The 24,198-nt window shown below is 50.0% G+C and overlaps 11 protein-coding genes across 11 annotated transcripts; 6 read left to right on the forward strand and 5 right to left on the reverse strand.

The window, feature by feature from the left end:
- The first annotated feature begins 314 nt into the window (after positions 1–314).
- On the forward strand, positions 315–2,608 carry K444DRAFT_563182 (uncharacterized protein). The gene is made up of 2 exons (XM_024877019.1): positions 315–565; positions 617–2,608. Exons 1-2 carry the CDS (start codon positions 443–445, stop codon positions 2,237–2,239), a joined length of 1,746 nt encoding a protein of 581 aa, XP_024735992.1. The 5' UTR covers positions 315–442; the 3' UTR covers positions 2,240–2,608.
- A 23-nt stretch (positions 2,609–2,631) lies between these two features.
- Positions 2,632–4,321, forward strand: K444DRAFT_563186 (CRAL/TRIO domain-containing protein). Its single transcript, XM_024877020.1, has 2 exons — positions 2,632–3,563; positions 3,611–4,321. Exons 1-2 carry the CDS (start codon positions 2,771–2,773, stop codon positions 4,138–4,140), a joined length of 1,323 nt encoding a protein of 440 aa, XP_024735993.1. The 5' UTR covers positions 2,632–2,770; the 3' UTR covers positions 4,141–4,321.
- Positions 4,322–4,472: 151 nt separating this feature from the next.
- Positions 4,473–5,238, forward strand: K444DRAFT_630718 (TRAPP I complex; the record flags this gene model as incomplete). Its single annotated transcript, XM_024883253.1, has 2 exons — positions 4,473–4,699; positions 4,788–5,238. The coding sequence occupies 2 exons, from the start codon at positions 4,473–4,475 to the stop codon at positions 5,236–5,238; spliced, it is 678 nt and encodes a 225-aa protein (XP_024735994.1).
- A 336-nt stretch (positions 5,239–5,574) lies between these two features.
- Positions 5,575–5,938, reverse strand: K444DRAFT_630719 (Apc13p-domain-containing protein; the record flags this gene model as incomplete). The annotated part of the gene is made up of 2 exons (XM_024883254.1): positions 5,575–5,880; positions 5,936–5,938. 2 exons carry the CDS (start codon positions 5,936–5,938, stop codon positions 5,575–5,577), a joined length of 309 nt encoding a protein of 102 aa, XP_024735995.1.
- A 676-nt stretch (positions 5,939–6,614) lies between these two features.
- K444DRAFT_613887 (ribosomal protein S14) lies at positions 6,615–7,195 on the forward strand. Its single transcript, XM_024880433.1, has 4 exons — positions 6,615–6,677; positions 6,733–6,817; positions 6,903–7,002; positions 7,056–7,195. Exons 2-4 carry the CDS (start codon positions 6,756–6,758, stop codon positions 7,062–7,064), a joined length of 171 nt encoding a protein of 56 aa, XP_024735996.1. The 5' UTR covers positions 6,615–6,677; positions 6,733–6,755; the 3' UTR covers positions 7,065–7,195.
- Positions 7,196–8,304: 1,109 nt separating this feature from the next.
- On the reverse strand, positions 8,305–10,192 carry K444DRAFT_630720 (ATP-NAD kinase-like protein; the record flags this gene model as incomplete). Its single annotated transcript, XM_024883255.1, has 4 exons — positions 8,305–8,747; positions 8,799–9,954; positions 10,012–10,056; positions 10,109–10,192. The coding sequence occupies 4 exons, from the start codon at positions 10,190–10,192 to the stop codon at positions 8,305–8,307; spliced, it is 1,728 nt and encodes a 575-aa protein (XP_024735997.1).
- A 174-nt stretch (positions 10,193–10,366) lies between these two features.
- K444DRAFT_423602 (uncharacterized protein) lies at positions 10,367–11,048 on the reverse strand. The gene has a single exon (XM_024872722.1). The coding sequence runs from the start codon at positions 10,949–10,951 to the stop codon at positions 10,541–10,543; it is 411 nt and encodes a 136-aa protein (XP_024735998.1). The 5' UTR covers positions 10,952–11,048; the 3' UTR covers positions 10,367–10,540.
- Positions 11,049–15,202: 4,154 nt separating this feature from the next.
- K444DRAFT_423596 (uncharacterized protein) lies at positions 15,203–16,581 on the reverse strand. The gene has a single exon (XM_024872721.1). The coding sequence runs from the start codon at positions 16,306–16,308 to the stop codon at positions 15,361–15,363; it is 948 nt and encodes a 315-aa protein (XP_024735999.1). The 5' UTR covers positions 16,309–16,581; the 3' UTR covers positions 15,203–15,360.
- A 134-nt stretch (positions 16,582–16,715) lies between these two features.
- Positions 16,716–18,431, forward strand: K444DRAFT_423799 (uncharacterized protein). The gene is made up of 2 exons (XM_024872723.1): positions 16,716–17,868; positions 18,022–18,431. The coding sequence occupies exons 1-2, from the start codon at positions 16,856–16,858 to the stop codon at positions 18,029–18,031; spliced, it is 1,023 nt and encodes a 340-aa protein (XP_024736000.1). The 5' UTR covers positions 16,716–16,855; the 3' UTR covers positions 18,032–18,431.
- On the forward strand, positions 18,302–19,790 carry K444DRAFT_630723 (Las1-domain-containing protein; the record flags this gene model as incomplete). Its single annotated transcript, XM_024883256.1, has 3 exons — positions 18,302–18,793; positions 18,823–18,845; positions 19,145–19,790. The coding sequence occupies 3 exons, from the start codon at positions 18,302–18,304 to the stop codon at positions 19,788–19,790; spliced, it is 1,161 nt and encodes a 386-aa protein (XP_024736001.1).
- Positions 19,791–20,566: 776 nt separating this feature from the next.
- Positions 20,567–22,726, reverse strand: K444DRAFT_531540 (putative high-affinity glucose transporter; the record flags this gene model as incomplete). Its single annotated transcript, XM_024874993.1, has 8 exons — positions 20,567–20,942; positions 20,997–21,408; positions 21,464–21,495; positions 21,624–21,993; positions 22,049–22,215; positions 22,267–22,378; positions 22,435–22,595; positions 22,698–22,726. The coding sequence occupies 8 exons, from the start codon at positions 22,724–22,726 to the stop codon at positions 20,567–20,569; spliced, it is 1,659 nt and encodes a 552-aa protein (XP_024736002.1).
- Between the last annotated feature and the right edge of the window lie 1,472 nt (positions 22,727–24,198).

Here is a 24,198-nt window from a genome sequence, read left to right on the forward strand (position 1 = left end):
AAAATCCTGGAGCAGACCGACACAGTTCACGGGGAGGATGCTGCATTTAGAGGAAAGGTTCCCAGGGTCCAAGCTAGAGAGAGCCCGGACTCTGTCAGTGATGATGCATACGCGATCTAGACGGGAGCGTTACGACACACCACATTCCATTTTGATCGGGAGATGCCGTCCATGTGCAGCCTTTTCAATGTTGGAGAACTCTCAATCTCGACCCTCACTTTTAAGTCTAAGAAAGTAGAAAGTTATACTTTTTATATTACACACGACAGGCCAAGTGAGGGTCAGTTAGTTATCAACCACGTGATCATAATCGGCTTACTGGCTCGCCGGCTGAAGCCGAGCAGATTTTCTGCGGGCAAGGAGCCGAAGCCGCTCAAAATATTTCGCGGGACGAACAGCAGAAGTGTGCGGCGATACAACTCGGCCTCCTCCCAGACCCAAGATGTTGAAGTGTGCTTCCCCGCGAACCCTGACTAGGGCTATTCCTAGGAGATCTTTTTCTCCCAGCATATTGCCTACTTTCCCGTCTAGAAACCTCGCGACTGTAGCTGATTCTATCCAAAAGGTATATCCCTCCCAAACCGAACGCCAATGTGCTGCGCTGACTGAAGTGTAGGATCCTGCAGAGCTTGACCAGATCTCTACTTTACCAAATGGCGTTCGAGTTGCTACTGAAGCGTTGCCAGGACATTTTTCCGGAGTGGGCGTCTTCATTGATGCGGGATCCCGATATGAGAACGAGTACTTGCGAGGCGTGAGCCATATCTTGGATAGACTGGCCTTCAAATCCACGAAGAAACGAACAAGTGATGAGATGCTGGAATCACTGGAATCTTTGGGTGGCAACATAAATTGCGCTTCTTCCCGCGAATCCTTGATGTATCAGTCCGCCACCTTCAACTCTGCCGTGCCTACAACAGTCGCCCTCCTCGCCGAGACAATCCGGGATCCATTAGTAACGGAAGAGGAGGTACAGCAACAGCTGGAAACCGCGTCTTATGAGATCGGGGAAATCTGGTCGAAGCCGGAGTTAATTCTACCTGAGCTGGTACACATGGCTGCTTTCAAAGATAACACTCTCGGGAATCCATTGCTATGTCCTAAGGAAAGGCTCACTCAAATCAACAAGAGTGTTATCGAGGCCTATAGGGATACCTTCTTCCGGCCAGAGCGAATGGTCGTTGCATTTGCTGGGGTGCAGCACGACGAAGCTGTCCGACTTACAGAGCAATACTTCGGAGATATGCCAAAGTCGGAAGCACCCATACTTTCACAGACGGGATCAGAAACGTCATTGGATTCTTCATCCACTCGCAATGATAGCTCGATATCTTCAATATCTTCACAACCACCGACGCCGCCGCAACAACCGTCGAAACTACTCTCCCGGATACCGTTCTTCAAGAACATCTCCACCTCAGCCCCAAATAACGCCTCAGTAGAGTCCTTTAATAGTCTCTCTCTTTCCCACGCTCCCACAACCTTCGATATCACACAGCCATCTCACTATACAGGTGGCTTCCTCTCATTGCCGTCCCTCCCGCCGCCGATCAACCCTTCACTACCACCACTCACACATATCCACGTAGCTTTCGAAGCTCTTCCAATATCATCCGAGGATATATATGCTCTCGCTACTCTGCAAACTCTCCTCGGAGGAGGCGGCTCTTTCTCGGCAGGTGGGCCTGGGAAAGGCATGTATTCTCGACTCTACACCAACGTTCTGAACCAACACGCCTGGGTGGAGTCATGCGTTGCCTTCAATCATTCGTATACCGATTCAGGTCTCTTTGGTATATCCTCTAGTTGCTCGCCCGGCCATGTGGTTAACATGCTAGACGTCATGTGTCGCGAGCTTCAAGCTTTGACGCTTGACACAGGATTTGCCGCACTCCAAACAGTCGAAGTCAACCGGGCAAAGAACCAATTACGATCTAGTCTATTGATGAACCTGGAAAGCAGAATGGTTGAGCTCGAAGACTTAGGAAGACAGGTGCAAGTTCATGGTAGGAAAGTGGGCGTACGAGAAATGTGTAAGAAGATTGATGAGTTAACCGTTAAAGATCTCCGCAGGGTTGCTAGGATTGTAGTCGGTGGTATGGCAGACAATCCCGGAAAAGGTAGTGGGGCACCAACTGTTGTTTTACAAGAAGGAGAAGAGGAGGGTGTTACAAGAAAGCCATTCAAGTGGGCAGAGATTCAGGATCGCATCGAGAGATGGAAATTAGGCCGAAGATAGGTTCGACGATTCGCCTCTGGCCAGGAGAAACTGCCAGAGACATGAAAATAGCCATGTATAAACAATGTACAAAACTTACCTGTACTATAGAGCAGCATTGTTATGAAATAACGGTGGCAAGTCACGACCTGGAGGCCTTTCAGTGTACGAGACAAATTCCTTTCTTCAAAACAACAGAATTTGCAAAGTCGTTCAAAGTCGAATATGTAAACAAATCGAAGTTCTCAGAATAATCGAAGGCGAAGTGTTGATCGAAACACATTGAAGAATTCAAACAGGCACAGCGAGAAGATTGGATGAAAGGGGGTTGGTCGACAGGTTTGAGACAGGGGTTCCACAAAAAAGATTCGCGAGGCTGAGAGCGGCAGCCACAATAACAATTAAATTGAGATCTTCTTTCTCTGTTCTTCCATCAGCATATTTTCTGGGGAGGCTTCAGGCTTGTGTGCCCATCTCTGCTTGCCAATTGACTATTCTCCATCGAAATCGATTTACAGAGAACGATTTCCCTTTCCAGCTTCGTGCTTCACGATGTCAGCCGCGTCCATTGTTGAGGATGTCCGTGTCGGTGAAGAGAGCAAGAACCTCTCCGAGAAGCTCAACGAGGTGAAGCTCGAGAATGGTACAACTCAACCTCCCGCGTACGATGCTTCAAATGGCTCATCATCTCAAGGGTCAACAGTTGCAGAAGAAAAGCCTGCTGGACCGCAGATGACACCAATTCCGTATCCCCCGGAGTCAGCAGCCATACCGACCCCTCCTGAGCTTACGGCCGAGCAGCAGTCGAAGTATGAGGCAGTGTTGGAGACTGTGAAGTCCTGGAAGGAAGTTCCATCGACGAAAGGAAAAGAAGGCCCAATCACAGAAAGCGAGATTTTGTGGTTAACCCGAGAATGTCTTCTTCGATATCTCCGAGCTACAAAATGGAACACAGCAGACGCTGAGAAACGACTGCTGTCAACGTTGACATGGAGAAGAGAATATGGGGTTGAAGAGCTCACTGGTGATCACATCTCACCGGAGAGTGAGACCGGCAAGCAGTTCGTCGTTGGATGGGATATTGCCGGGCGTCCATGCCACTACCTCAATCCCGGAAGGCAGAACACCGAGCCAAGCCCACGACAAGTCCAACACTTGGTCTTCATGCTGGAGCGTGTTATAGATATCATGGTTCCAGGGCAGGAGACACTTGCTCTCTTGATAAACTTCAAGACGAGTAAGACTAGGACAAACACTGCACCTGGACTTTCCCAAGGTCGAGAGGTCTTGAACATTCTTCAGACTCATTATCCGGAACGACTTGGACGGGCCTTGATCATCAACAGTATGTCTATATCTCACTTTGGTGACGTGCTTCTGACAAAAGTCTAGTTCCTTGGGTTGTCAGTGGGTTCTTCAAACTCATCACGCCGTTCATTGATCCCTTGACAAGACAGAAACTTAAGTTCAATGACGACATGCGTCAACATGTCCCTCCTCAGCAGCTCTGGGATCAGTTTCATGGTGATATGGAGTTTGAATATGACCATTCCGTTTACTGGCCTGCACTCTTGAAGTTCGCTGAGGAGAGATATTCGGAGCGCCGTGAGCGCTGGGTCAAGGCAGGAAAGCACTATGGTGAGAGTGAGAGCTATCTCAGAGGTGGCAATGTTTCAAGTATGTTCCAACCCTCTGCAAATGAGGATGCTCCAGCGCCAGAGAAGGAGACGATGCCAACTGAGAGTATGGAGGGGGCAGCGCAAGACAAGGAGACTGCACCAGAAGAGAAGAAAGAAGTTGTTGCCCCAGTTGAGGAATCCAAGGCACCCGCTCAGACGAGCGGTACACAGTCGAATGGGAATATGGACGTTATGGAAGTGACACCTAAACCGGTTCTGACCACAGAGGGAGACAGAGCTTGATAGAGTTGCTGTGGGATTGACTCGCATATTTCCATTTTTCGTGAAGGATGAGTTGCAGAACACCACAAGGAATATACCATAGACTTTACAAAAATTTAATTCTTTAAAATAATTATAAAAGCTTTTGGGTACTGGAGAGGGTTGTTTTGACCTCTCCCTTCGATGCTCCTTCTCAGCCTCGCTTCTGAAATTTGAGCTTCGGCCATGATCATGAATCTCCTCCAAAAATCATCTCACCTTGACCAGTGCCATTCTCCACAATACATGCGCGAGATCCGATAACAATAATCTGGTTCGATGCCATTTATGCCCAGCTTGGCACATCAAGCAAAATGGCATCACAACCCATAAAGCCATCGCTGGCAGGCAATGCATCTCAAAGCCAACGAACCTCCCAACTAGGGCTCCGCTACCCCTCCAACGGCAAAACAATCTACCACCGGCCTTTGAATCGCAGCCGAACACAAGAGCTCAGCCAAGCTAGCTTTGCGTATCTGTTTGGGGAGATGGTCAGTTATGCACAGAAGCGGGTAACGGGTATTCAGGACCTTGAGAAACGGTGAGCTCCCCAGCTGCTGTGCCCTCTCCATCTTGAAAGGCGTACAAATTGGGTTTTTGGAGGATCAATGCTAATAAATATCTGCTAGCCTAAACGTCCAAGGCCATCCCATAGGCCTCAAGCTGTTCGACCTCCTCCTCTACCGCGAGCCCCCCCGCACGCAAACCCGACCCCTCAACATCATCGCCCTGCTCCAATTCATCACCACAATCCTCTGGCGGCACCTCTTCTCCCGGCCCGCAGACGCTCTGGAAAAATCCTCAAATCCGGATACGCCTGATGAGTACATGATCAGTGATAATGATCCGCTGGTGAACCAGTATATTAGTGTGCCGAAGGAGATGAATCAACTGAATTGTGCGGCGTTTGTGGCGGGTATTGTGGAGGGTGTTTGTGATGGTGCTGGGTTTCCGGCGAGGGTTACGGCGCATAGTGTAGGGAAAGGGGAAGAAGGGGAGTTGTGGCCGGGAAAGACGGTTTTCTTGGTGAAGTTTCAACAGGAGGTTGTGGAGAGGGAGGCATACTTGCCAAAGAACTAGAGGAAATCCTGTGCGAGGAATAAAGACGGTCATTGGGCGGCGTATTTGGGCATTTATGGAGTCTGGGAGCTCAGGGTTGGGCATATGATATCTAGATGGCATCATGAAAGACTATGTCAAGAGGAATGATTGCCTTGTACAATTCCTCAAATGCTGCTGTAACCGAATTCCCACAGAGCTCCAGTGCTCTCTTACTCATCTAATTCCACAAGTCCTTTGTTCTCACAGGGTATCAATCCATCAAACGGCCTTTCTTAAAAATGACCTTCAATTCGCACCCTCGTTCATGACCAAGACATCCCTATTGCTCCTCGCACTCCCCATTCAAAATATCCTTCATCTCGGCAACGACCTAGAACCAGCCTTCAACCCCACCTTCTCCTTCTCCGGACCCTTCTTCATCAAGTCCGCAAGTCCCAAATCCTTCCACGCAGCCTCCTTAACCTTCTGCGTCGCCCTCTGGATCCCAAACGCCGCATGCTGGTCAGGCACTACATCGTCTTCATCTTCTGGGTTGATAGGCTGGTTGTGCGGCGGGACGTAGATCTCGTCGTCTGGGAGCTTGTCTTTGCAGAAGTCTTCGAAGAGGTCCGCGTCACGGGGCCGGTTGAAGTGGATGTAGGTGTAGGAGGAGTCTTTCGACTGTGAAGATATGAGAAAGCGAAAGGAAATTGGGAGTGGTGGGAGGTGAATGTACCATTTTTTGAGTTTGAAGCAGTGTTGTGAGGTTGGTTGTGGTGGGATGAAATCGGCGCGTTTGTTGATGTTGATTTCGGTGGGAACGCGGGGCTTTTCGAGATCTTCACGACTCGCAGTCGAGAATTTAACGCCGATTCTTTTGTCATCTCGATTTCAAAGTTATCTTATACGATTTACAGAAATTGCACAGTAACAATTTAATTTCACCGAGAAGAGAATATCGACTGGCTGATTTTTCAAAGTAAACCCCGAAGTAGTTCTGCATCAATCAGCTCTCACGGGTAACTCCATTTGGTCTCCTCAAGAAATGACCGTAGTATTTCACATTGCACTACATACTTCCATATCAGAAATCCATTATAAGAAAGACAACCAGATTTCTTCATTTCAATCTATCAATGCTCAATGCTCCAGTTTCGCAGCGGATTCGTTACATGGCAGTTAGACTATGAGTCGCCTCACACTGGCATCTCTCAATCACTATTACTGGAGTTTCATCTCTCAATCTCTCGCGCTCTCCCAAACCAAAAAAAGTAGAAGGTAAGTACTGAAGCAAATAAGTGGTGATAGAGATGAAGAGAGGTTGAGATCCCAAAAGGGCTAGAATCAAACAGTCCACGTGACTCGCTAAATTAGTCCGCACATTCGTAAAAAGGATCACGACAATTCCAGGAAAAGCAAGAGCCAGCCAATTCAAAAAGATCCACCTCGACCTCGAAGACAACCTCGCACTCCGCGCGGTCGGTACTCCATCTCCGCCTACTTACGAAGACGGACCCTAATTTCCAAGTGTAGAAACAGTACAAAGTCGACACAAAATGTCTCACGAATCCGTCTGGAATTCGCGCCCAAGAACCTACGGCAAAGGAGCTCGCGCCTGGTACGTTCGCCTTATCCTTACTTTAGGGGGATTGTGGAGATGAATGGATGGGAGAGATTGGAACAGGAGCTGATTGTTGTGATAGCCGTGTCTGCACCCACAAGGCTGGTCTGATCCGAAAGTATGGTCTGAACATCTGCCGTCAGTGCTTCAGAGAGAAGGCCGCGGATATTGGATTCGTCAAGGTACACCTTTCCCCCTCTTTCCCCAAGGATTCCGGGTCTGATGATAGCTGCAGCACCGTTAGAGAAGGATGCTGTTGGGAGGAGAAGAATCGATTTGCGTGAAGGGCAGTGGGATTTACACATTGCATGGAGTTTTCGGATGGGAGATTCGCAAAAGAATTGAGATGGTGGATGGTCAGGGCTTTTTTGTGGAGGGGAAGACGATGGGCGATTGAGGTTGGCTTGATTGTTCTGGGGATACCTGACATGGATTGCATGGCAGATTGGCTTTTCAAGCATAGTACAAATGCCAGTTCCTGACACCACAGTTCGCCGGAAGATTTTGATTGGATTACTTCTGAAATTTGCCCTCCCCTCGAGAGAGCAAAGAGATCTTGAAGCCATGGCCATTCGAATTGCTGGGAGGCTTCGAGAGTCTCCTAGAAGTAGGGGACTTCAAAGGACTTCGAGAGACTGGAGACATCGCAAGCCAAGTCAACTGGATTAGTTGCGAATGCCCCGGGAATGATTACTCAAGTGAGTATTGTTCAATAGGTCAAAAGATCAGTTCAATGTGAGCGACTTCAGCTCATAACTTCGACCAGGAGAAGAAGTGTACACTTCAAACTACAGTCTGCAGGGCCATCGTGTATATCGAGACCCTTTGAATTATTCTCCAACTCCTTGCTTGGTCGTTGTCCTTGCTAGATTCACAAGGGATCGATCGCTGTTGCTCGGCCCGGATTCTGTACTCAGATTCAATCCGATACGGCGTGAATGCTGCCTAGTGTTGGTATGAAGTAGAAAATGTCGTATCCCATATGTCTTCACCTCGGAAGATTTACCCCTTTCTTGGCAGCAGTGGTCAGAAACTACACTGAAGAAGTCACAGGGAGGAAGTCAGAACTGGGCAGACGAAGTCAGAAATGGATCGAGACTGCAGGGTTTTTTACTTGGGTTTCATTGCACATTGACAAGAATGTTCGAAAGTCTTTTCGTATATTAGAGGATTTTGTAGTTGATTCCCACAGTGAATCTCCGTATGCAATTTTTGCAACTCAATGTACCAAAACTTTTGGTGTAATGAGATTGCCCTGAAAGCCGGCTACCGATCCGCTCATTGCACGGAAGTGCTTTTGCATATTGAGTCGAGATTACGAAAGAGGAGAAGCAAACGGGGGGGAAGAGGTCAAAGACCAGCAAAGAGCCAATGAGTGCTCCAAAGTGTAACCATACTTCGAAGATTCAAAGGCTCAGGCGACAAAGCACCCCCACAATCAAGTTTTCGAGTCTTTCCCTAATTATTTCTACATTCCCAACCATCTAACTCCACTCTTTATAGCTCTTTTGTCTCTGCCTCGTATTCCACCCCAACTTCCCACTGATACTATTAACCCAGTCTTCACTCCTCCTTCCATGCGGCATGACGTTGGCAAAGGGGTATCTACTCGCACTAATGGTAACGTAATCTCCCGGTCTTAACTCTACCCTTTCTCTACCATCAAAACTCGCCCAGCTGCTTGCTCTCGCATCATAGGGAACACCGATTCGAAGAACGATGGTATCAGGCAAAATGATAGGACGGAAGGAGAGAGTGTGTGCGCAGATGGCGGTGACGAGGATCACAGGGTTTTCGGGGTGGCAGAGGGAACCGCCAGCTGCAAGGTTGTAGGCTGTTGAACCAGTGGGAGTAGCAACGCAGACACCATCTGCTTGGACTGAGGTGAAGTGTTCATCGTCGCCGAAGATTTCCGTGGAGGACATTGCTAAATATCATGTCAGAGCTTGAGTTTGGCGGAGATTGGGAAAAGACTCACTTGGATTTGGACCACGATCAACGACGATATCGTTCAAGATCTCATATGTTCCGTCTGGTCGATGTGTCCTCTCATCTTCTTTCTCCTCTCCAACCAACTCCTCGACAAGATCCCGAGTTTCATTCGAGTCCTCCTCTGCTGCTCCCGGATCTGCATCACCATTTTGAATTTTCTTTTTCCTCTTCTGACTCCTCATAACAGTGCCTTCAAATCTTAACCGTAGACTTATCGTCACTCCATCTCTGAAAGATTTCGTTAATGTTTCCTGAAATTCATCATAATCGAATTTCGTCAAGAATCCCAGGCTGCCCAGAGCAAAACTTAAAACCGGAGGTACAATCCTCTGGAATAACCAACTGGCGTATAGAACTGTCCCGTCACCTCCAAGAGTAACCACAAAATCAAAGGTATGGGGTCGTGTCCTGCACATATTGTTACTCCAGTACCGGAGTCTCTTCTCAGGATTTCCATTATCCCATTTGGTTTCGTCCTTCTGGGTATACTGCTTTCCTAGGTCTTCGATCAGACCTCTCGAATTGAACTTCTTATTATCACGCAAATTATCTTCCACGTAAACGGTGTATCTGACTTCCCGCTCCGGGCTCAGTAACCACTTGGCAACTTCCCTAGTATTGCCAATCAAAGTTTCATCGTGTACTTTGGTGAGGAGGAACACAGTCTTGACCTTCAGCTTCAGCTTTATGCTTCCCAGCCGTTTGCTGAGCTCTCTGACTCCCCAGGCCATATCAGATAGCTGTTTCTTGGTGAGAAGTCGACTATGGACTGCATTCGGGTCCGTATCATCGCTAACTTTGACTTTCTGGCCATCTGCCAATGGATTGCCGTGTTTGGCATGCATGCGATCTGTCCAGGACTTCTCGTCCTCTTGTCCTGTAGATCCATCGTCAATCTCACGCTTGGGTTCAACAGTCGAGTCTGCGTTCGTGTCCGTACCGCTTGCTATCCTTCGTTCCGCAAGCGTCTCGGCGATGTCTTCGAGACCCCCAGTATTGGATGTGCCATGTTTCCTTTGACTCTCTAGTAATGCATGTACATAGCATTCAGTGTTCTTGCGCCGTTGTAGTAGGTTTGCGGGGGGTTCGGCAGTAACAAGGGAGGACTTCCTGCGATGCGCATTTTGGGCATCGAAGATCACCTTTGACACAGAATTAGCTAAGTCACTTTGAAACGATCTCTAGAGTATGGGTCTTACCTCCAAAGCATGCTGGTACTCGGTATCACTCGCGCTGGATACAACCTGTGGATGATCAGCTTATGGCCGTTCCACGGCCGCCGTCGGGTTCTCAAACCTCCTCGTGCGGACTAAAGGGTCCTTGGCCATCATACAAATGATTCTCAGGCAAATTGATGCTCTGCGGGGCGGCTTGAGGCATGTTTCTTGTTTTGCGAGGGCGATTCTGTCAATCAATCAATCCATTGTGGTTTTGGTTATTCGCGTATCCTCTGACGTCTTTGGCGCTACAACAAAGGCCATCTGCTGAAAGGCACGTTCTGGATGCAATATGCGAGGGTGCCTCTCCAGCACCGGTGGCGAGCAACAGGTTCACGAATACCCATATCCAGTGCAATTTCAAAGGCATCTCTAAAAGGACATCACAAGCATCGAATGATAATTCCATCAGGCTCAGACTCAGAGAGCTCAAGCTGTTCCTCCAACTCGGATTTACCCCTCCAATGTCTTATCGATAAGCCCACCACCACCCCCTTTTCTTCATCCCGCTTCAGGGGCTATTGCTTCCTTCTGTTTGTGGATCTGAGACCCTCTCACTCCTCAGCCGCTTCGCAGGCTTGGAGCTGCGGTTGAGCTCGGAACGAGATGAGAGGGAACTTTGAATCACTGGTATGACAGATGACCTTCCTCCCAATATTGGCTCCGGAGGAGGGGGGCGCGGCATGGGTGAGGGTTGAGGGGTGAGGGATGAGGGATGAGGGATGTGGAATGAGGCAAGTAAAAGGGCTTTACAAAGCACCTGTGTCGGGTCCAGCAACAGTAACGATCCACTTCGCCCACGTTCTGCCACCCTGCGGCTGTTGGGCCGTGTGTCATCCGAAGGCTTTCTCAGCAGTAGAAAACTGACGCTGCAGTCGTAATCGGACTGCCCCTTGTCGATTATGCTCGCATTGCTGTGCATCCACTCCACATCCCCTCCCCGACCCAACACAGCATGCCCCTCCTGTCCTGCCCTCCCTCACTTTCCCGTTCCCAGCCCAACCAACCTTCCTTCCTCGGTCTCAACAAGAGTAATAAAATGCCAGACCGCCGGAGCCCTGACACTCCACGAGCAAATACGCCCAGAACTTTGCCTTCACACCAGTATCGCATCGGATGGCGGACTGTCGGTGCTATTCTCCATCCACCCGCATGCCCTTCATGGCATCACACATGCTCCAGCATTGTTCGCTGATGGCGGCCCATACAATGGCGATATTCATCACAGTGCGAGAAGCCGTGCACGTACGCACAGGCTCTGGCCTCCTGTCCGCCAAGCCAGCAGAACTTCCACCATCCGATCTTGCCACTGAGCAGCAGCATCAAGACATGGTTCATAATAATAAGCCCACTGCAGGTCGCCATGTCAAGTTCACAATTCTCTGGCATCTCTGAGCGAGCAAGGGAGCGAGGGAGTGTGGGTTTTGCTTTTCACAACCCACCATTCGACGGGCTGAGACGAGCTGCGAGGGAGTTTGTTGTTTCTGCTGGTTGACTCGCCTCTATCGGTCCAAATCTTGGCGCACTTAACGCCTTAGGAATTGCGCATTATTCTCGTGGCTGAGTTCTAGATGCAAAGATAGCGTGGGCCCGCGGTGGGCTTGGTGCAGAAGAAACACCTCGCTCCGTAATATCAGCCAGCTCTCGACAGCTGAACATGCGTCATACGCGGTTGTAGTGCGCCACTATTGACATGACATGCTTCCGGTCTGGAGAAAGTGCTCCTTCCTTAAAGCAAGATGTCCGATTTCTCCGAGATGAAACTGATGCGCTTCCGAGCCTTCGTAAAGATCCACCTTCCACCACCCACCAAGATGAACACGCGGTGAACTACTTTACTATTCTCACCACTGCAAGCCTGAACAAGGGATCAACTCAATCGCCCCGTGTTGAAAATGCCCGGACGCCAGTGGAGTAGCATATGACAGCATGTGCCGCAGAGAGAGTGTGCACTGTTTGATACTACAGCATGACCTTAAATAACTGGTCTCTACCAAGTCGAGGACGGCAATCGAAAAGGAAACCTTCGTGACCTTTCAGGTCAAGGAGTTTCGAACTCAAAATAACTATCGACCCTTCCGCAAATAACATCTGTCCCCGGGTAATTGCATCATCCAAGTAGGTACAACTTCCGCATTACAGTTTGACTTTTCGATCCAGCTTCCTCCGTGGCACTAGTCGAGTTCCTAAGAAACTTCCATTCCTCTTTTCTTGGACTTGGATCCTCATGATCAGCGGGGTCCAGGCAAGGAGCAGGCTTCTAAAGTCCAAGACTCCTGAAATTCCGGACGCAGCTCGTGAGTAACAAGGGCAAGGTTCGTCGTGGACCATCATTGATTGCAATTTTCTGCGCCGTACGCCGCGGTGAGTGCGAGGTTTGTATTTGTAGTCGGTAATCTGCCAAACCTCGAGGGGTGCGTATTGACTAGTGTGTGGTTCGCTCAGAAGGCTGGCGGCTGTGCTTCTCCTCACGAGCTCAGCTCGGCGGGAAGAAAAGGCGGCACGGGGCATCTTCGACAAGGCTCAAAGACCTTTGCCTCCGTCGTCTGGGAGCATGGCATAATGACATCCGAGGCATCGGGAACCAAAAAGTAAGGGGTGCAAGATGGCGAACGGCTGAGATAAATCAAGCCTCCATGATCGCATGGTTCAAGACTTACCGAAGGATTTTTGATGACTGCAGCCAAACGCGGAATACGGTCAAAAGAACCCGAAAACTGATGATCTCTCTTATGAGGGAACGGCTGTGATAGGACAGACTTAGCTCACGATGTGTCCATTGGATACAATGCACATAAGCGGCTCTCTGAGGATGAGTCTGTTCCAGGCCTCCAAGCCAACGCACGGTGCGAATGGAGAATCGCGAATCAGATTTTGAGTTGTTTTGCCAACCAGGTGTTTCAAAGGCACTGTAAAAAGCCCTTCTGCACGGCCTCTTCTTTCCACTACTTGCATTATGAGATTGTGTGGAGTAGATGGCGGTTACAGTTGAAGTGGGATCAGCGACAAGTGAGTGGTACAAGTAATGGAGGTCGGTCATCAAAACCTTGGAGATGGAAATGCCCGGATTAGGATTCTGCGCGCATGCAACGGTGCGGACAGGGCTGACAGCCGGCTGCAGCGGGGATAAGGATGCCTTGTTAAAGGTTTCAAGATATCCGTACTCACACCGATTTCACACCGCGGGATGGTGCACAACAAGATGCGCCACCATATGTTCAAAGTGCAGCCCTGACCGGAACTGGTCAGGTTGGACAAGCGGTCCTTGCGTACCGCCCTGATGCACATCATCTCTGGTCCAATAATTGAAGAACCAGCCCATATACCACGGCCGGTTTCCTGGTCTTGTTTCCACAGCATGACACTCGCAGTCTGACTGGATGCCCGAATTTGAATCAGCTCTTCGGCGTCCGTGTGGCCGGTCAAACATAAGTTGTTGGTGTCTTGCTTTGCAGAACGAAACACCACGCTGCATTGCTGTTGTCGGGGACTGAGGGAATCCAGATCAGGCTGAACGATATCCTCTTGTCCAACACAAGTTTCCAGTAAAAGGGTTGGAGTCCGTGCTGGCGCCTCTAAATCTTGGCTCGCCTGACTGGGGTATTTCAGGATTAAGACCAGGCATCGGTAGCGCCGCGTGCCTCCACATGCAACGTGGGTCAAAGTCGTCGCCCAGCCTTGTCCAGGGATGATGGATTTCTGGATAGAAGCCGAAGAAGGCACGAGGCTTGGTGTCTCAAGCCCCTTTCGGTGTGGTCGTGACGGATCAGATGTTTTCGTAAAGGAACTTTCCTTGTGCCTAATTGTAAGACCCAGAATTCGGACATTATGCGAAATTCATCGATTTGATTGGTGATGGCTGATCAGCCCTTTAGCCTTCCAGCCTTCCTCTTATTGCTGTTTCGCAGAACTAGCTCTGTTTTGTACGCCTGGTTTGCAAATACAGGGGCTTCGGCTGCTCCAGACATGAGCGCATCTCGATCCTGGAGTCCCCTTGAATCGCCAACAGCAGTCGACAGGGGCAAATCATAATGGTCAGCAACCACGGATTATTCAGTCCCCAAAAAGATATGCGCCGGCAACCTTCCGGTTCACATCTTGTAAGGCCCCGAGCGATACACCTGTTGAGAATACACCACTTGGATTCTTGCACCACGAATCAACCCAGGTTGCGCGTCATTCCATCGTGAACCAACCATTCCATCTAATCTGCCTAGCTTAGCAAGAACTTGTGCAGATCCACCTGTACAGGGCCCTAAGCGGCCCCAAGCTCGCAATGTTCCAAGTGGGCGGTGCGGTGATGCTAGGATTAAACATGTGGGGTTTGGTTGAAGGTTTGAGAGGCGGGCAAAGCGAGAAGAGAAATCTTTAGATCATCAGACGGAGGAGTTGCAGAAATGAACTCTAGATTTTAATGCCTCCAATAAAGAAGCATGTGTCCGACGAGGGGGCTGGCCATGCCGATGAGCTCATTCAGCTTCTTGTTCTGTGTATCGCAAGTTGGGGATCGATACTTGGAGAACTGTCGGTTTCAGCGCCGCCTTTCAATAAGCATTCCTCTTGCACCACGCATGACTTGACGTTTGTGGTAGAGTCCCAGGCAAGAGCGGAAGTCACCCTTGGCTCGTGTGCTCCTGCACCAATGACTGACGCCGATATCGATGCGATGCAGATGTAGGGGTTGAGGGGTCGAAGGCTCGAACGAAAGTTTTTTTTGCGCGAGGCAATGCCATGGGTCATCTGCAAGTCCTGCAACCTTGTGGCCCGCGTTTTCGGCTTCGACGACGATTTCGAGGTCCAAGAAAGCGGACTGGGCCTAGCGTGCACTTTCCCCCCTCCGCTCCCCACCACCAGGGCTCCCACCACCAAACAAGCGCCTCAGGGCCTCCTGGCAGGGGTCCAAAACGTTTTCCAACTGCCATCCAGTGCATCCACCCGCAGTCCAGCAAGCATGGGTCTGACGGTCACGCTTTAGCGGATGATGATGCTGCGAGCCCTGCGATGCACGATCTTTAGTTCTTGCCGTGGCCCGGCCGCCAACGCCCTTATCCGGTTTGTGCTTGTGCTGGTGCTGGTGCTGGTGCTGGTGTGCTTGTGCCTCGCGGGTTCATGCTGGTTCTGGATCCTGAATCGTGCCGCTCAGAGCCAGTTGCTGTTTTGGCGTCGCCATGCACCTCCACGCCTGGGTGGAGTTTTGCCGGCATTTGGAACTTGCCCCTTCGCAACTCAGTAGTGGAGAGAGGGATATCGGAAACAAGGCTCGATGCTATTCTTGGCCTGAATCTTAAAGTTCGCGTTCGGGGCCGGCAAGAACGCCTCGGCGGAGCATCGTCATCGTCTGGAAATGGCTGCTGGTCGCTCCCCAGCGCCTCTGCGCGGTATTTGCAGCCCAGAAGTGGTTGAACTAGAATCGAAGACTAGGTCGAATAATGCTCTCGTGGTGAGCGGTCGGATACAGTACTGGTCCGCCATCACGAGGTTCGGAGCCAAACTCCAAGCCACGATGGCTTCCCCACCGTTGTCGGGAAAGTTCCAAGCCTCGACTCGCCGGTGCTCCACTCCTGCGCTGGGGAGACCCAATCTCTGGAGGCACAAATGCGAGAGGTGTGGCCCAGTCGTCCTGTTTTGCTGGCTGATGAGCGTGAGAGAGAGTGCGAGGCGGGCCAGGGGGTGCAGTGCCACACATTGCAGCGGAGTTGAAGTGCCTCGCCTGGCGTGCGGCGTGCGGCGTGCCATCTTCGTTGCGTTGCGTTGCTTCTGGCCCTGGCGCTTCCCGCGTCGAAGCGAGAGACACCACCCCCAAGACAAGACACCTGAAATTCTTCTGACGATCCATCGACTTGCCCATCCCGGCAACGCGTCCCTCGAACCTTCACCCACCCTGCAACCCTTGGTCTTCCACGCGGAATGTGCGAGGCTCGGAAATTCTGTCCCCCTTGGCTGGCCTGCTGGCCTGGCTGGCCGCTGGTGGCTGCTCATTTGCGTGCGTTCTCTGCGCAGCGCAGAAGCCGGCCCTTCCCTTCCCTCCCTTCCTCCTCTCCTTTGCCCAGCGTTTGGGCATCGTCCCGCCGTGATTCGCCCCTCCACTAATAATACTGGTATGACCTCGAAAAGGTCTAAGGAGCTCAATAATGACATGACAAGGTAAGGCGGCTTGATACGGCCACTCGCTGCATCCCACCGGACCCCAGCTATGCGAAGGCTTGCTTGACCGCTTCTCATCTTCCATCCACGGCCTGTACGAAACATCTCACGAGTAATAGCCACCAGCGCTATCATACCCAGCCCCAGGGTCTATCACCGATCCTCCCACTCCTGCGCCTGATCGTCTCACACCAGAGGGGCTTCGTACGCTGTGTGCCTCCGTCGTCTTCACCTCGATACGTCTCCAGCCGCGGGACACAGAAGCTGCATGTTGCAGGCCAGGGGCGCGGCCACTACTTTGACTTTGACCGCCAACAAAGCCATGCATCCCCAGAAGAAGCTCAGACCCGGCGGCGGATTGCCCTTGAGACCCATGCTCGTTCATCGTTGGATCCATCATAAGCCAGCAGCCAGATGACACAGACAACATACCCGGGACCTTTTTAAGTCATTTGCAAGGTAGTGTCCATATTTGCCCTTCCCGTTGTCTAGCCTTCATATGGAAGATGATCCCTTTCTCTTGTCTTGCTAGACCACTCAAACTTCCATTCCCCTTGAGCAGACTATGAGCTACTTATGTTCACTGATGTCCCACGGACATTGAATACTTTGCCCTCCCTTCAACAACAACAATCTTCCAATTTTCACTACCTACCCTTCTAGGTAGCCAATTAACGCAAGCATGAATTCCGGCAACTGGGAAGGCCACGCTTTGGGTTATACAACTGTCGAGATGCTGCTGGACGACGTATCGAAACAAATGGCTTCATCAAATATTTCCCGGTACTCTCGAGGATCGGCAGGACAGAAGACAGGAGGAGGATCGATGAGAATCGTCAAGCCGAACAGTGCCAGCAATAGCCCAAGAGGCTCAGCAGGACTAGGAAGACGGAGGACAGTCATGACCGATGGGGCATATCGGCGGAGGCTTGCAATGATCGACCAGAATGTTGCTGCTGGAGGATATACCCCGAACGAAGGCCTTCAACTTCCTGCATATACCACTCGACCTGTCAGCTGGCATCCAAGTTCGCATCTCGCTCCCCAACCAAACTACCAAGGAGCCTATCCAGTCCCTGCACCGGAACTCAACCACCAGTTCCAGATATATGACCTTCCACCAACTCCAGCCGTATACTCGGGATATACTTCACCCTCCTCAACTTTCTCCCCATTATCATTGCCATATACGGGATACGAACAAGCGGAGCAGCAAACTTCCTATCCCAACCAATCGAACTCATACCAGCCGAACACCAATTATAATATCAATCAGACACCTTATCTTGAACAACCGGCACAAAATTTCGTGCCACAATCGACATCGAACGTGGATTCATCCATGTACTCCCACTTTGACTGGAACAACTTCGCAGCGAACGGGTTCGAAAATTCGTCGACAGCACCTCCAACCCCTGAGAACTTCTTACCTATACAACATCCAGAACCAACCTTTCCAGCAGAAGAGTCCATTCCATACCATCCTCTTTCAGACTCTGATGATGGCGAGGAGCTGATCGGAATGGGATTATACGACACTCCCGAACCAGCGAAAGCTCCCTCGTCAGATCCGCAGCTGGACAACTATCGAACTCTCATGATGTCACACCTTCTTGGGGCGGGTCGTCGGGTCGAACCCACTGGAAAGGGTTTGAAACTTGAGGAAACATGGAACCCACCGCCGAGCGATGATGAGGACGAAGATGACGATGACGAGCAAGACGGCGAAGGTGAATCAGATGATGAAGATACAACTGAGCAGACTGCCAGCATTGCGACCACTACTAGTGAGCCCGCCACCACAGTGCAGACTCAAAGTTACGATCGCAGCGGGTGGCTATGAATTACGGACGAATGAAGAGATGTTATTTTTACAATAGTTTAGCATGGCGTTTGGCAGACAGCATCGGGATGGATACCACTGGGACTATGGGACGGTGCATTATGTCGCCGGCGTGCGTCTCATGGCATGTCTCAGTTGAGCAAAGACTCAAAGAGTGTACTACAAATACAATGTATCAAACAACAATAAGGAAGGCACAACGGATCATGATCTCGACCACCATTCCAATTCTGAATTATCTCACATTAATACTTCCCATGAGTATCAAGAATGACAAGCTACGCCATGTCTCGCCAAGGCCTTCTCAAGTACATTCCAACGTTGTCTCATTCCTCTGGAATCCGATTCAGATCAGCCTCTCGTGACTGCTTTTCCTCTCTTGCATTTAAGGTTCGTCGCTTCGCCAAAGAGTCGCTTCCCGCAGAGCCTCAAGCTTGGCAGCCGCAACTGCAAATCCAACTCGTCAACACTCAATTTTCTTCACCCTATAACTCCACCACCACGTGCTCCCCGCCATCCATTCTTTCTCTCCCACTACCCCCTATCTTTTGCTACGACATAATCCATCTAAAAATGGTACAATACGTCATAACGCCGTGGCGAAACCGAGCCGAGCTCCTCCAGGTCCGCCAAAAGCTGTATCCGGGAGCAGGGCGGGAGGTCAAGGAGGAGGAGAGGAGACATGCTGTGGCGAGGGTGTCAGTTTGGATGCAGAGGGGGAATTGTCCGCATTTGGTGGAGAGCACGGCGATTTTGACGGCGGCGGTGTTGAATGATGTGAGTGGGAACTCGACGTATTGTGTCAGGGCTGCGTATGCGGCGGCTTTTTGTAGGTGAGTTTAGACATGTCTCGACTGCGCTGATTTCATGGCCTTTCCCTCAAAATTTGGATGGATCTTGTTGCCTGGGGGTTATGTTAGAGTCCCCGTTGCGGTTAGCTACGGCGTCTTTTGATCATCATACCCGAGCTATTCTAGTTTGAGTAGACATCTGGCTTCTGATAAGATGTAGTGAGCCAAAACAAGTGATTTACTTGTGTTTTGTTAATTGGATATGTATTCGGACACGTTCGGAACCTCGTGGTTTGAAATTTCCATCCCTCCTCATCGGCTGATCAAGAGGAAATAGATTCGTCACCGGTCTCATGGATAGTCACCAAGACAAACGTCGGAAACTCAGCATGTACTCAATTGCGAAGACCATCGGGCTCCCAGCAACCTACGTTGAACTTCGTCATCAAGCTACTCACGAGGAGTTGCCATCACTTTCCAAACTTCGCACTGCTACCCAAAAAGCTCTGCGATGGATCTGGGAATATTACTGGGTTCATTTGACAGCAGAAAACTCAGTAGAGAGCAATTGCAAGGCGTTCTTAAGCAAGCTAGTTGAGGAAAAGAACGAGCAAGCGAGATGGAACATGGAGAAGACGTTGAGTAATTGGGATGAGGATCAGTTGCTGGATGCTTTGATCGAGATTCAGGGCGAAACGGATGAGACTCAAATCTTGTTGCGGGCTCTTCAAATACATCGAAGTATTGTGAATGGGACCATCAGGGATGGAGAGAACAAGGAGATGCCGTCGCAGGATATGCAAGATATGGAAATTGTGTCCGTTAGGGATGAGATGTCGAGGATGGAAGCTGAGCTGAACAAAAAGGAGGATGTGGAGTTTGGGCTGAATGATTCGGAAATGATCGTAGACATAGATTCTGGAGCCAAAGGATGGTCGAAATGGGCAAGGCCCTGGACTCCGAAACCCATAGGTGTTGTATGAATTAACATCACTTGAACATGCTGTGGAATTTATGCTTGCTTCGTGATCTCTTGGGCAGGTTGAAGTCATGCATCACTAACAATATCACAAGCATTCTTCTCCAAGGAAATGCAATGATATGAGCTTAGGTTTCACCCTCGAGTCTCTGAGTTGAAGTAGTGAAGCTTGTGTTAAACAAAGCGCCCTGGTTTTTCTACTCAGCTTATTTCATCCGGGTCATATATACTCATATAAACTTCATCTCTAGTCGTAGACGTAAGTCTAAACACACTTGAAATATCAGCAGTGTATGTATCACTCTTATCTGATGATTTCTGCTACAGAGTATAGTTTTGAAGAAATGTGCTCTGCTGTAGTAAACAGAGCAAACGGTAAGTGTCTGGGTCCTAATGAGTTTTCTTTTGCCGTTTTTTATGCCATCCCAAAGACTTCATGCTGTTTTTGTCCGGTGAGTTGGGTTGGGCTGGAATTTTTGGAGCTCGCTAAAAAGGGGTAGTTCGAATTGGAGAGACAAATGCGAGCTCCTGTTCTACCTTTCGGTTCTCTCTTTGGACCAGAACAGTTTGAAACGAAGCCTTGGCTCACATAGGATACATCATTCAGAGGCCTGGTGCCAGAAGAGAGGGTCTTCGTTGAATCATTAAGTCAATTTAGTCCTATCAAAGACATTATGAGTTCTCGCCGTGCCGCAGCACAATATACCCTTTGCCTGATCAAGTTGTGAGATCTCAATAGCTACGAGCTCCGAAAACCCATCTCCAATCACAGTTTCAGATTTAATTAGCAGCAGGCACCTCCTTATTCGTGACCTCAGCCCTCGGCACGTCAGCTCCAGCTGCAGAAGGGTGGTGCTCCTCGTGACTGCCATGTCTGTGAAACTTCTCCGAGTCCATCTCACCCCTCTCAATGCGTCCTGTGCGAGTATCAACATGGGTCTTCCAGGCCGGTGTACCGATGTACTTGATGCTGCCCGGCGTGGTGTCATCGAAGATCTCTTCGACTTCTTCAAGAGGCTTCTGGCTGGTCTCCGGGAAGAGGAAGAGCACGTGGAGGAACATTGCTACACAAAAGACACCGAAGATAATGTAGACTTGCCATCTGATGTTGGCGAATGCGGGAGGCACAAAGTAGGCTAGAGCGAAGTTGAATGCCCTAGGTGAGAGGTTAGCAGTTTTTTCTAAGTACAGCCGGGGGTGTTTTGGTTACCAATTAGCGGAAGTCGAGAGAGCAACTGCCTTTCCTCGGACACGGAGAGGGTACAGCTCTGGAGGGTAGATCCAGGAGACTGGCCCCCAAGTCGGTGCGAATGAGGCGACGAATAGGTAAGTGCATGCGATGACGGCCTTTGCAGGTGCACCAGTGATGGACATTGATTCCGCTGCAGAGGGGAACTGTTTTGGTCTTGGTTTCACACTGTAATGAGCGAACAGAGCGGCGTTGATGAACAGCCAAGTCATCATCAGGAAAGCGCCGACTAAGAGTGTGGGACGACGACCCCAGCGATCGACGTACAAGAGAGCAGGGACGGTCATGACAACATTGATGATGAACTGGATGGAAGAGGGAAGAAGAACGTTGCTGGATAGACCAGCCATCGTGAAGACGTAAGTGATGTAGTCTTGAAGTCCTGGTCAGCTCTGGTATTTTCAATGTTTTGTAATTTGGAAACTTACACATCATGACGTTCATGCCAGTGAGTTGTGACCTACCAAAGAATTAGCAACGTAATTATTTAGGGATGAGAGAGCTGGGAGCGACCCGGGAGCATGAAACATCCTCCCGACAGGTGAGGTAAGGAGCTCGGGATATAGGACAAAGAAATAAGTTGGTTACCAGATTTGAGTAAACACTCCAATATGAGTTCTGTTGATCATCTTCGGCTTGAACAGTTCCATGTAAGTGACGTCAGCGTTGGCACGCTCAAACTCGACGACTTCACGGATCTCTGCCATTTCCTTGGCGACGAACGGGGAGTTGACATCGCCTTTACCATGCACCAAAGTGAGGACACCAACGGCGTCTTCCCATCGATCCTTCTTGGCTAACCATCTGGGAGATTCGGGAAGGAAGAGCATGGCAGCGAAAAGGAAGATGGCAGGAATCATTTGCAGTCCCCATGGTACTCTGAAAGCACCAGTGCCGTTCATAAATGAACAGCCGTAAGAAATGTAGAACATGATCAAAATTCCCCAAGTAATCGCCCCTGTATGCATGTCAGTATCCACTGGAAATATCTCGCCAAAGTTTGACTAACTCACATTGCTGGCATCCAACAAGTCGACCACGCTTCGACGGAGGCGCAATCTCGGTGATGTAGACAGGCACTTGCGCCGACAAAATACCAACCGATAGACCATTAATGAACCGGCCAGCGACCAGCATACCAATGTTCTGAGATGCGCAGACGATAATAGAGCCAATGACCCTATTTTGTCCTTTAGTGAGTGAAATTGTGACTCTATCAAAAGAACCTCACCAGATGACGGAACCGACTTGGATTGCCTGTTTTCGTCCCATGATGTCGGATACATAACCAGAGATAAGAGCACCTAGCCAAGAACCACCAGGCATAGAAGCGGTTATACCACCTATGTTTGGATCGTCAGGGGGAGACCATCTTAGGGACATATTCCAAGGGTTCTACCTTGAACACTGGCCGATGGACCTGAGCAGATCTGGTCCTTATCCCAATACAAAGGACCTTGGTTGAAGTAGCAAAGGTAAGCATTGGTGGAAATGATAGCAGACATAGAGCTGATATCAAAACCAAACAGCGATCCTCCGACTACCGCCACTGCAGCAATTCTGTCGCAAAGGTGGGAGGTCAGCAAATGGCTCGATTGAACTGGGATTGAGGGTGTCGTCTGCCCAGTCTTGAGATAGGAGGAATTCGCTCCGAGCACTTACACGTAAACGTTGCCGACTTGATATCCCATTTTGAAGGTGGTTGTCAACAGTCAGTTGTGGTTTGAATGCTTCAAAATTGGGCTTCGAAGTAGACCTCAGAAGTCCCGATGATGTTGAGGAAGGAGTAAATCTCTGAGCGCGGGTTGTCTGGGTATTTTATTTAAAGTCGGCTCCAGCAAGCCCGACAAAATCCTGGCCATGCCATGGTGCTGGGATATCTCCAAGGTCACAAGTGAGGTAACGTCAAGCAACGGCCACTCCGCCGCGGCGAACACAGTTTGATGGGCAAGTGATCTCCAGCCCCAGTTCGATCTCGTTGGTTGAGGTCACGGCGTACCAAATTTAGGGCTGTCGATCCTTTGAGGGTATTCGCAGTTCAAGCGATGGTGTACGGAAAACCAGCAAGGGAGTAAACCTGGCCCTTGGAAGCATGCGAAACAAGGATGACGAGGTGGCCGTCCAAGTCGACATCCACCAGGAGGCATCTCCTTCTTTGGCTAGCATCGGGCGATATGAGCACTAATTACATACTAGCAAGTCTAACCCGCCGCAACTTTGGAGCAGTGGCCTCTGTCAAATACGGAGTAGAACGTGTGGGGCGAGGAACAAAGTGTGATGAGGATATTCTGACAGCGGCTTGCTGCTCCAAACGCTATATTGGGAGGCTTGAAGTTGCCATAACAGTTCTCCTTGGCTTTTCCTCAAATGTAAAACAGCGACTTTGTCACTTCTCGAGGCACAGGAGGATCGTGCTGCCCCAGGTCTTGGTGCAAAATGACGATGGCGGCGTCGTCCAAGATTTTTGTGAGCGCCACACCCATACGCCATGACCGGGGTTTTGGACAGGGGGAAGTGAGGCCGGTGCAGGCCTCCGCTCACGAGCTCTTCTTTCTCTCTTATTCTGTTTTGGCCAATAGACTCTGATATACCTGCAAGAGAGATGTAAGGTTCGGTGAGATGTGTCCCGAGCTGGTTTGGATTGGGTTTCCTAAGAGCTTCAATGAGAGCGGGCCGCTGATGACCAGGCGTTGGATCTGGGCGCAACTTGCAGTTACAGTGCCAAAAAGTCAGAAGAGGATCGAAAATTTGTCAGGAAGATTCTGCAGCTTTCCAGAAAATGATCAGCAAAAGATGATACCCCCTCACCAAAGCTCGAGGTGGAGGATCCGTAGCAGCAGCAGGAATCGACCTAACGGCTGAGGCCAGAACACACACCTTTAAAGATGATCAGCGTGTTATCCTTGTTATTCTTTGGCAATTCCAACCCACAAAAGGTCCGAATGCAACGTCGCCCCTCGACATCTCTCAATATCATGAGTTTTTCTGAAATTCTGATATCGAATGGGTGGGTTATGCTTGCTTATTGTGCACTAATTATGCCAGAATTGTGAAAGGGGGGCTGGGACATGTGATGCGGGGCTCCACAACGAGACGGACGACGTGTCTTGGATCCCAAGTCAACTTTTCGGCAGGAAAATGATTGTTTACTTTCAAGATGTTT

Source organism: Hyaloscypha bicolor, assembly GCF_002865645.1.
Source record: "Hyaloscypha bicolor E unplaced genomic scaffold K444scaffold_87, whole genome shotgun sequence".
NCBI lineage: Eukaryota > Fungi > Ascomycota > Leotiomycetes > Helotiales > Hyaloscyphaceae > Hyaloscypha > Hyaloscypha bicolor.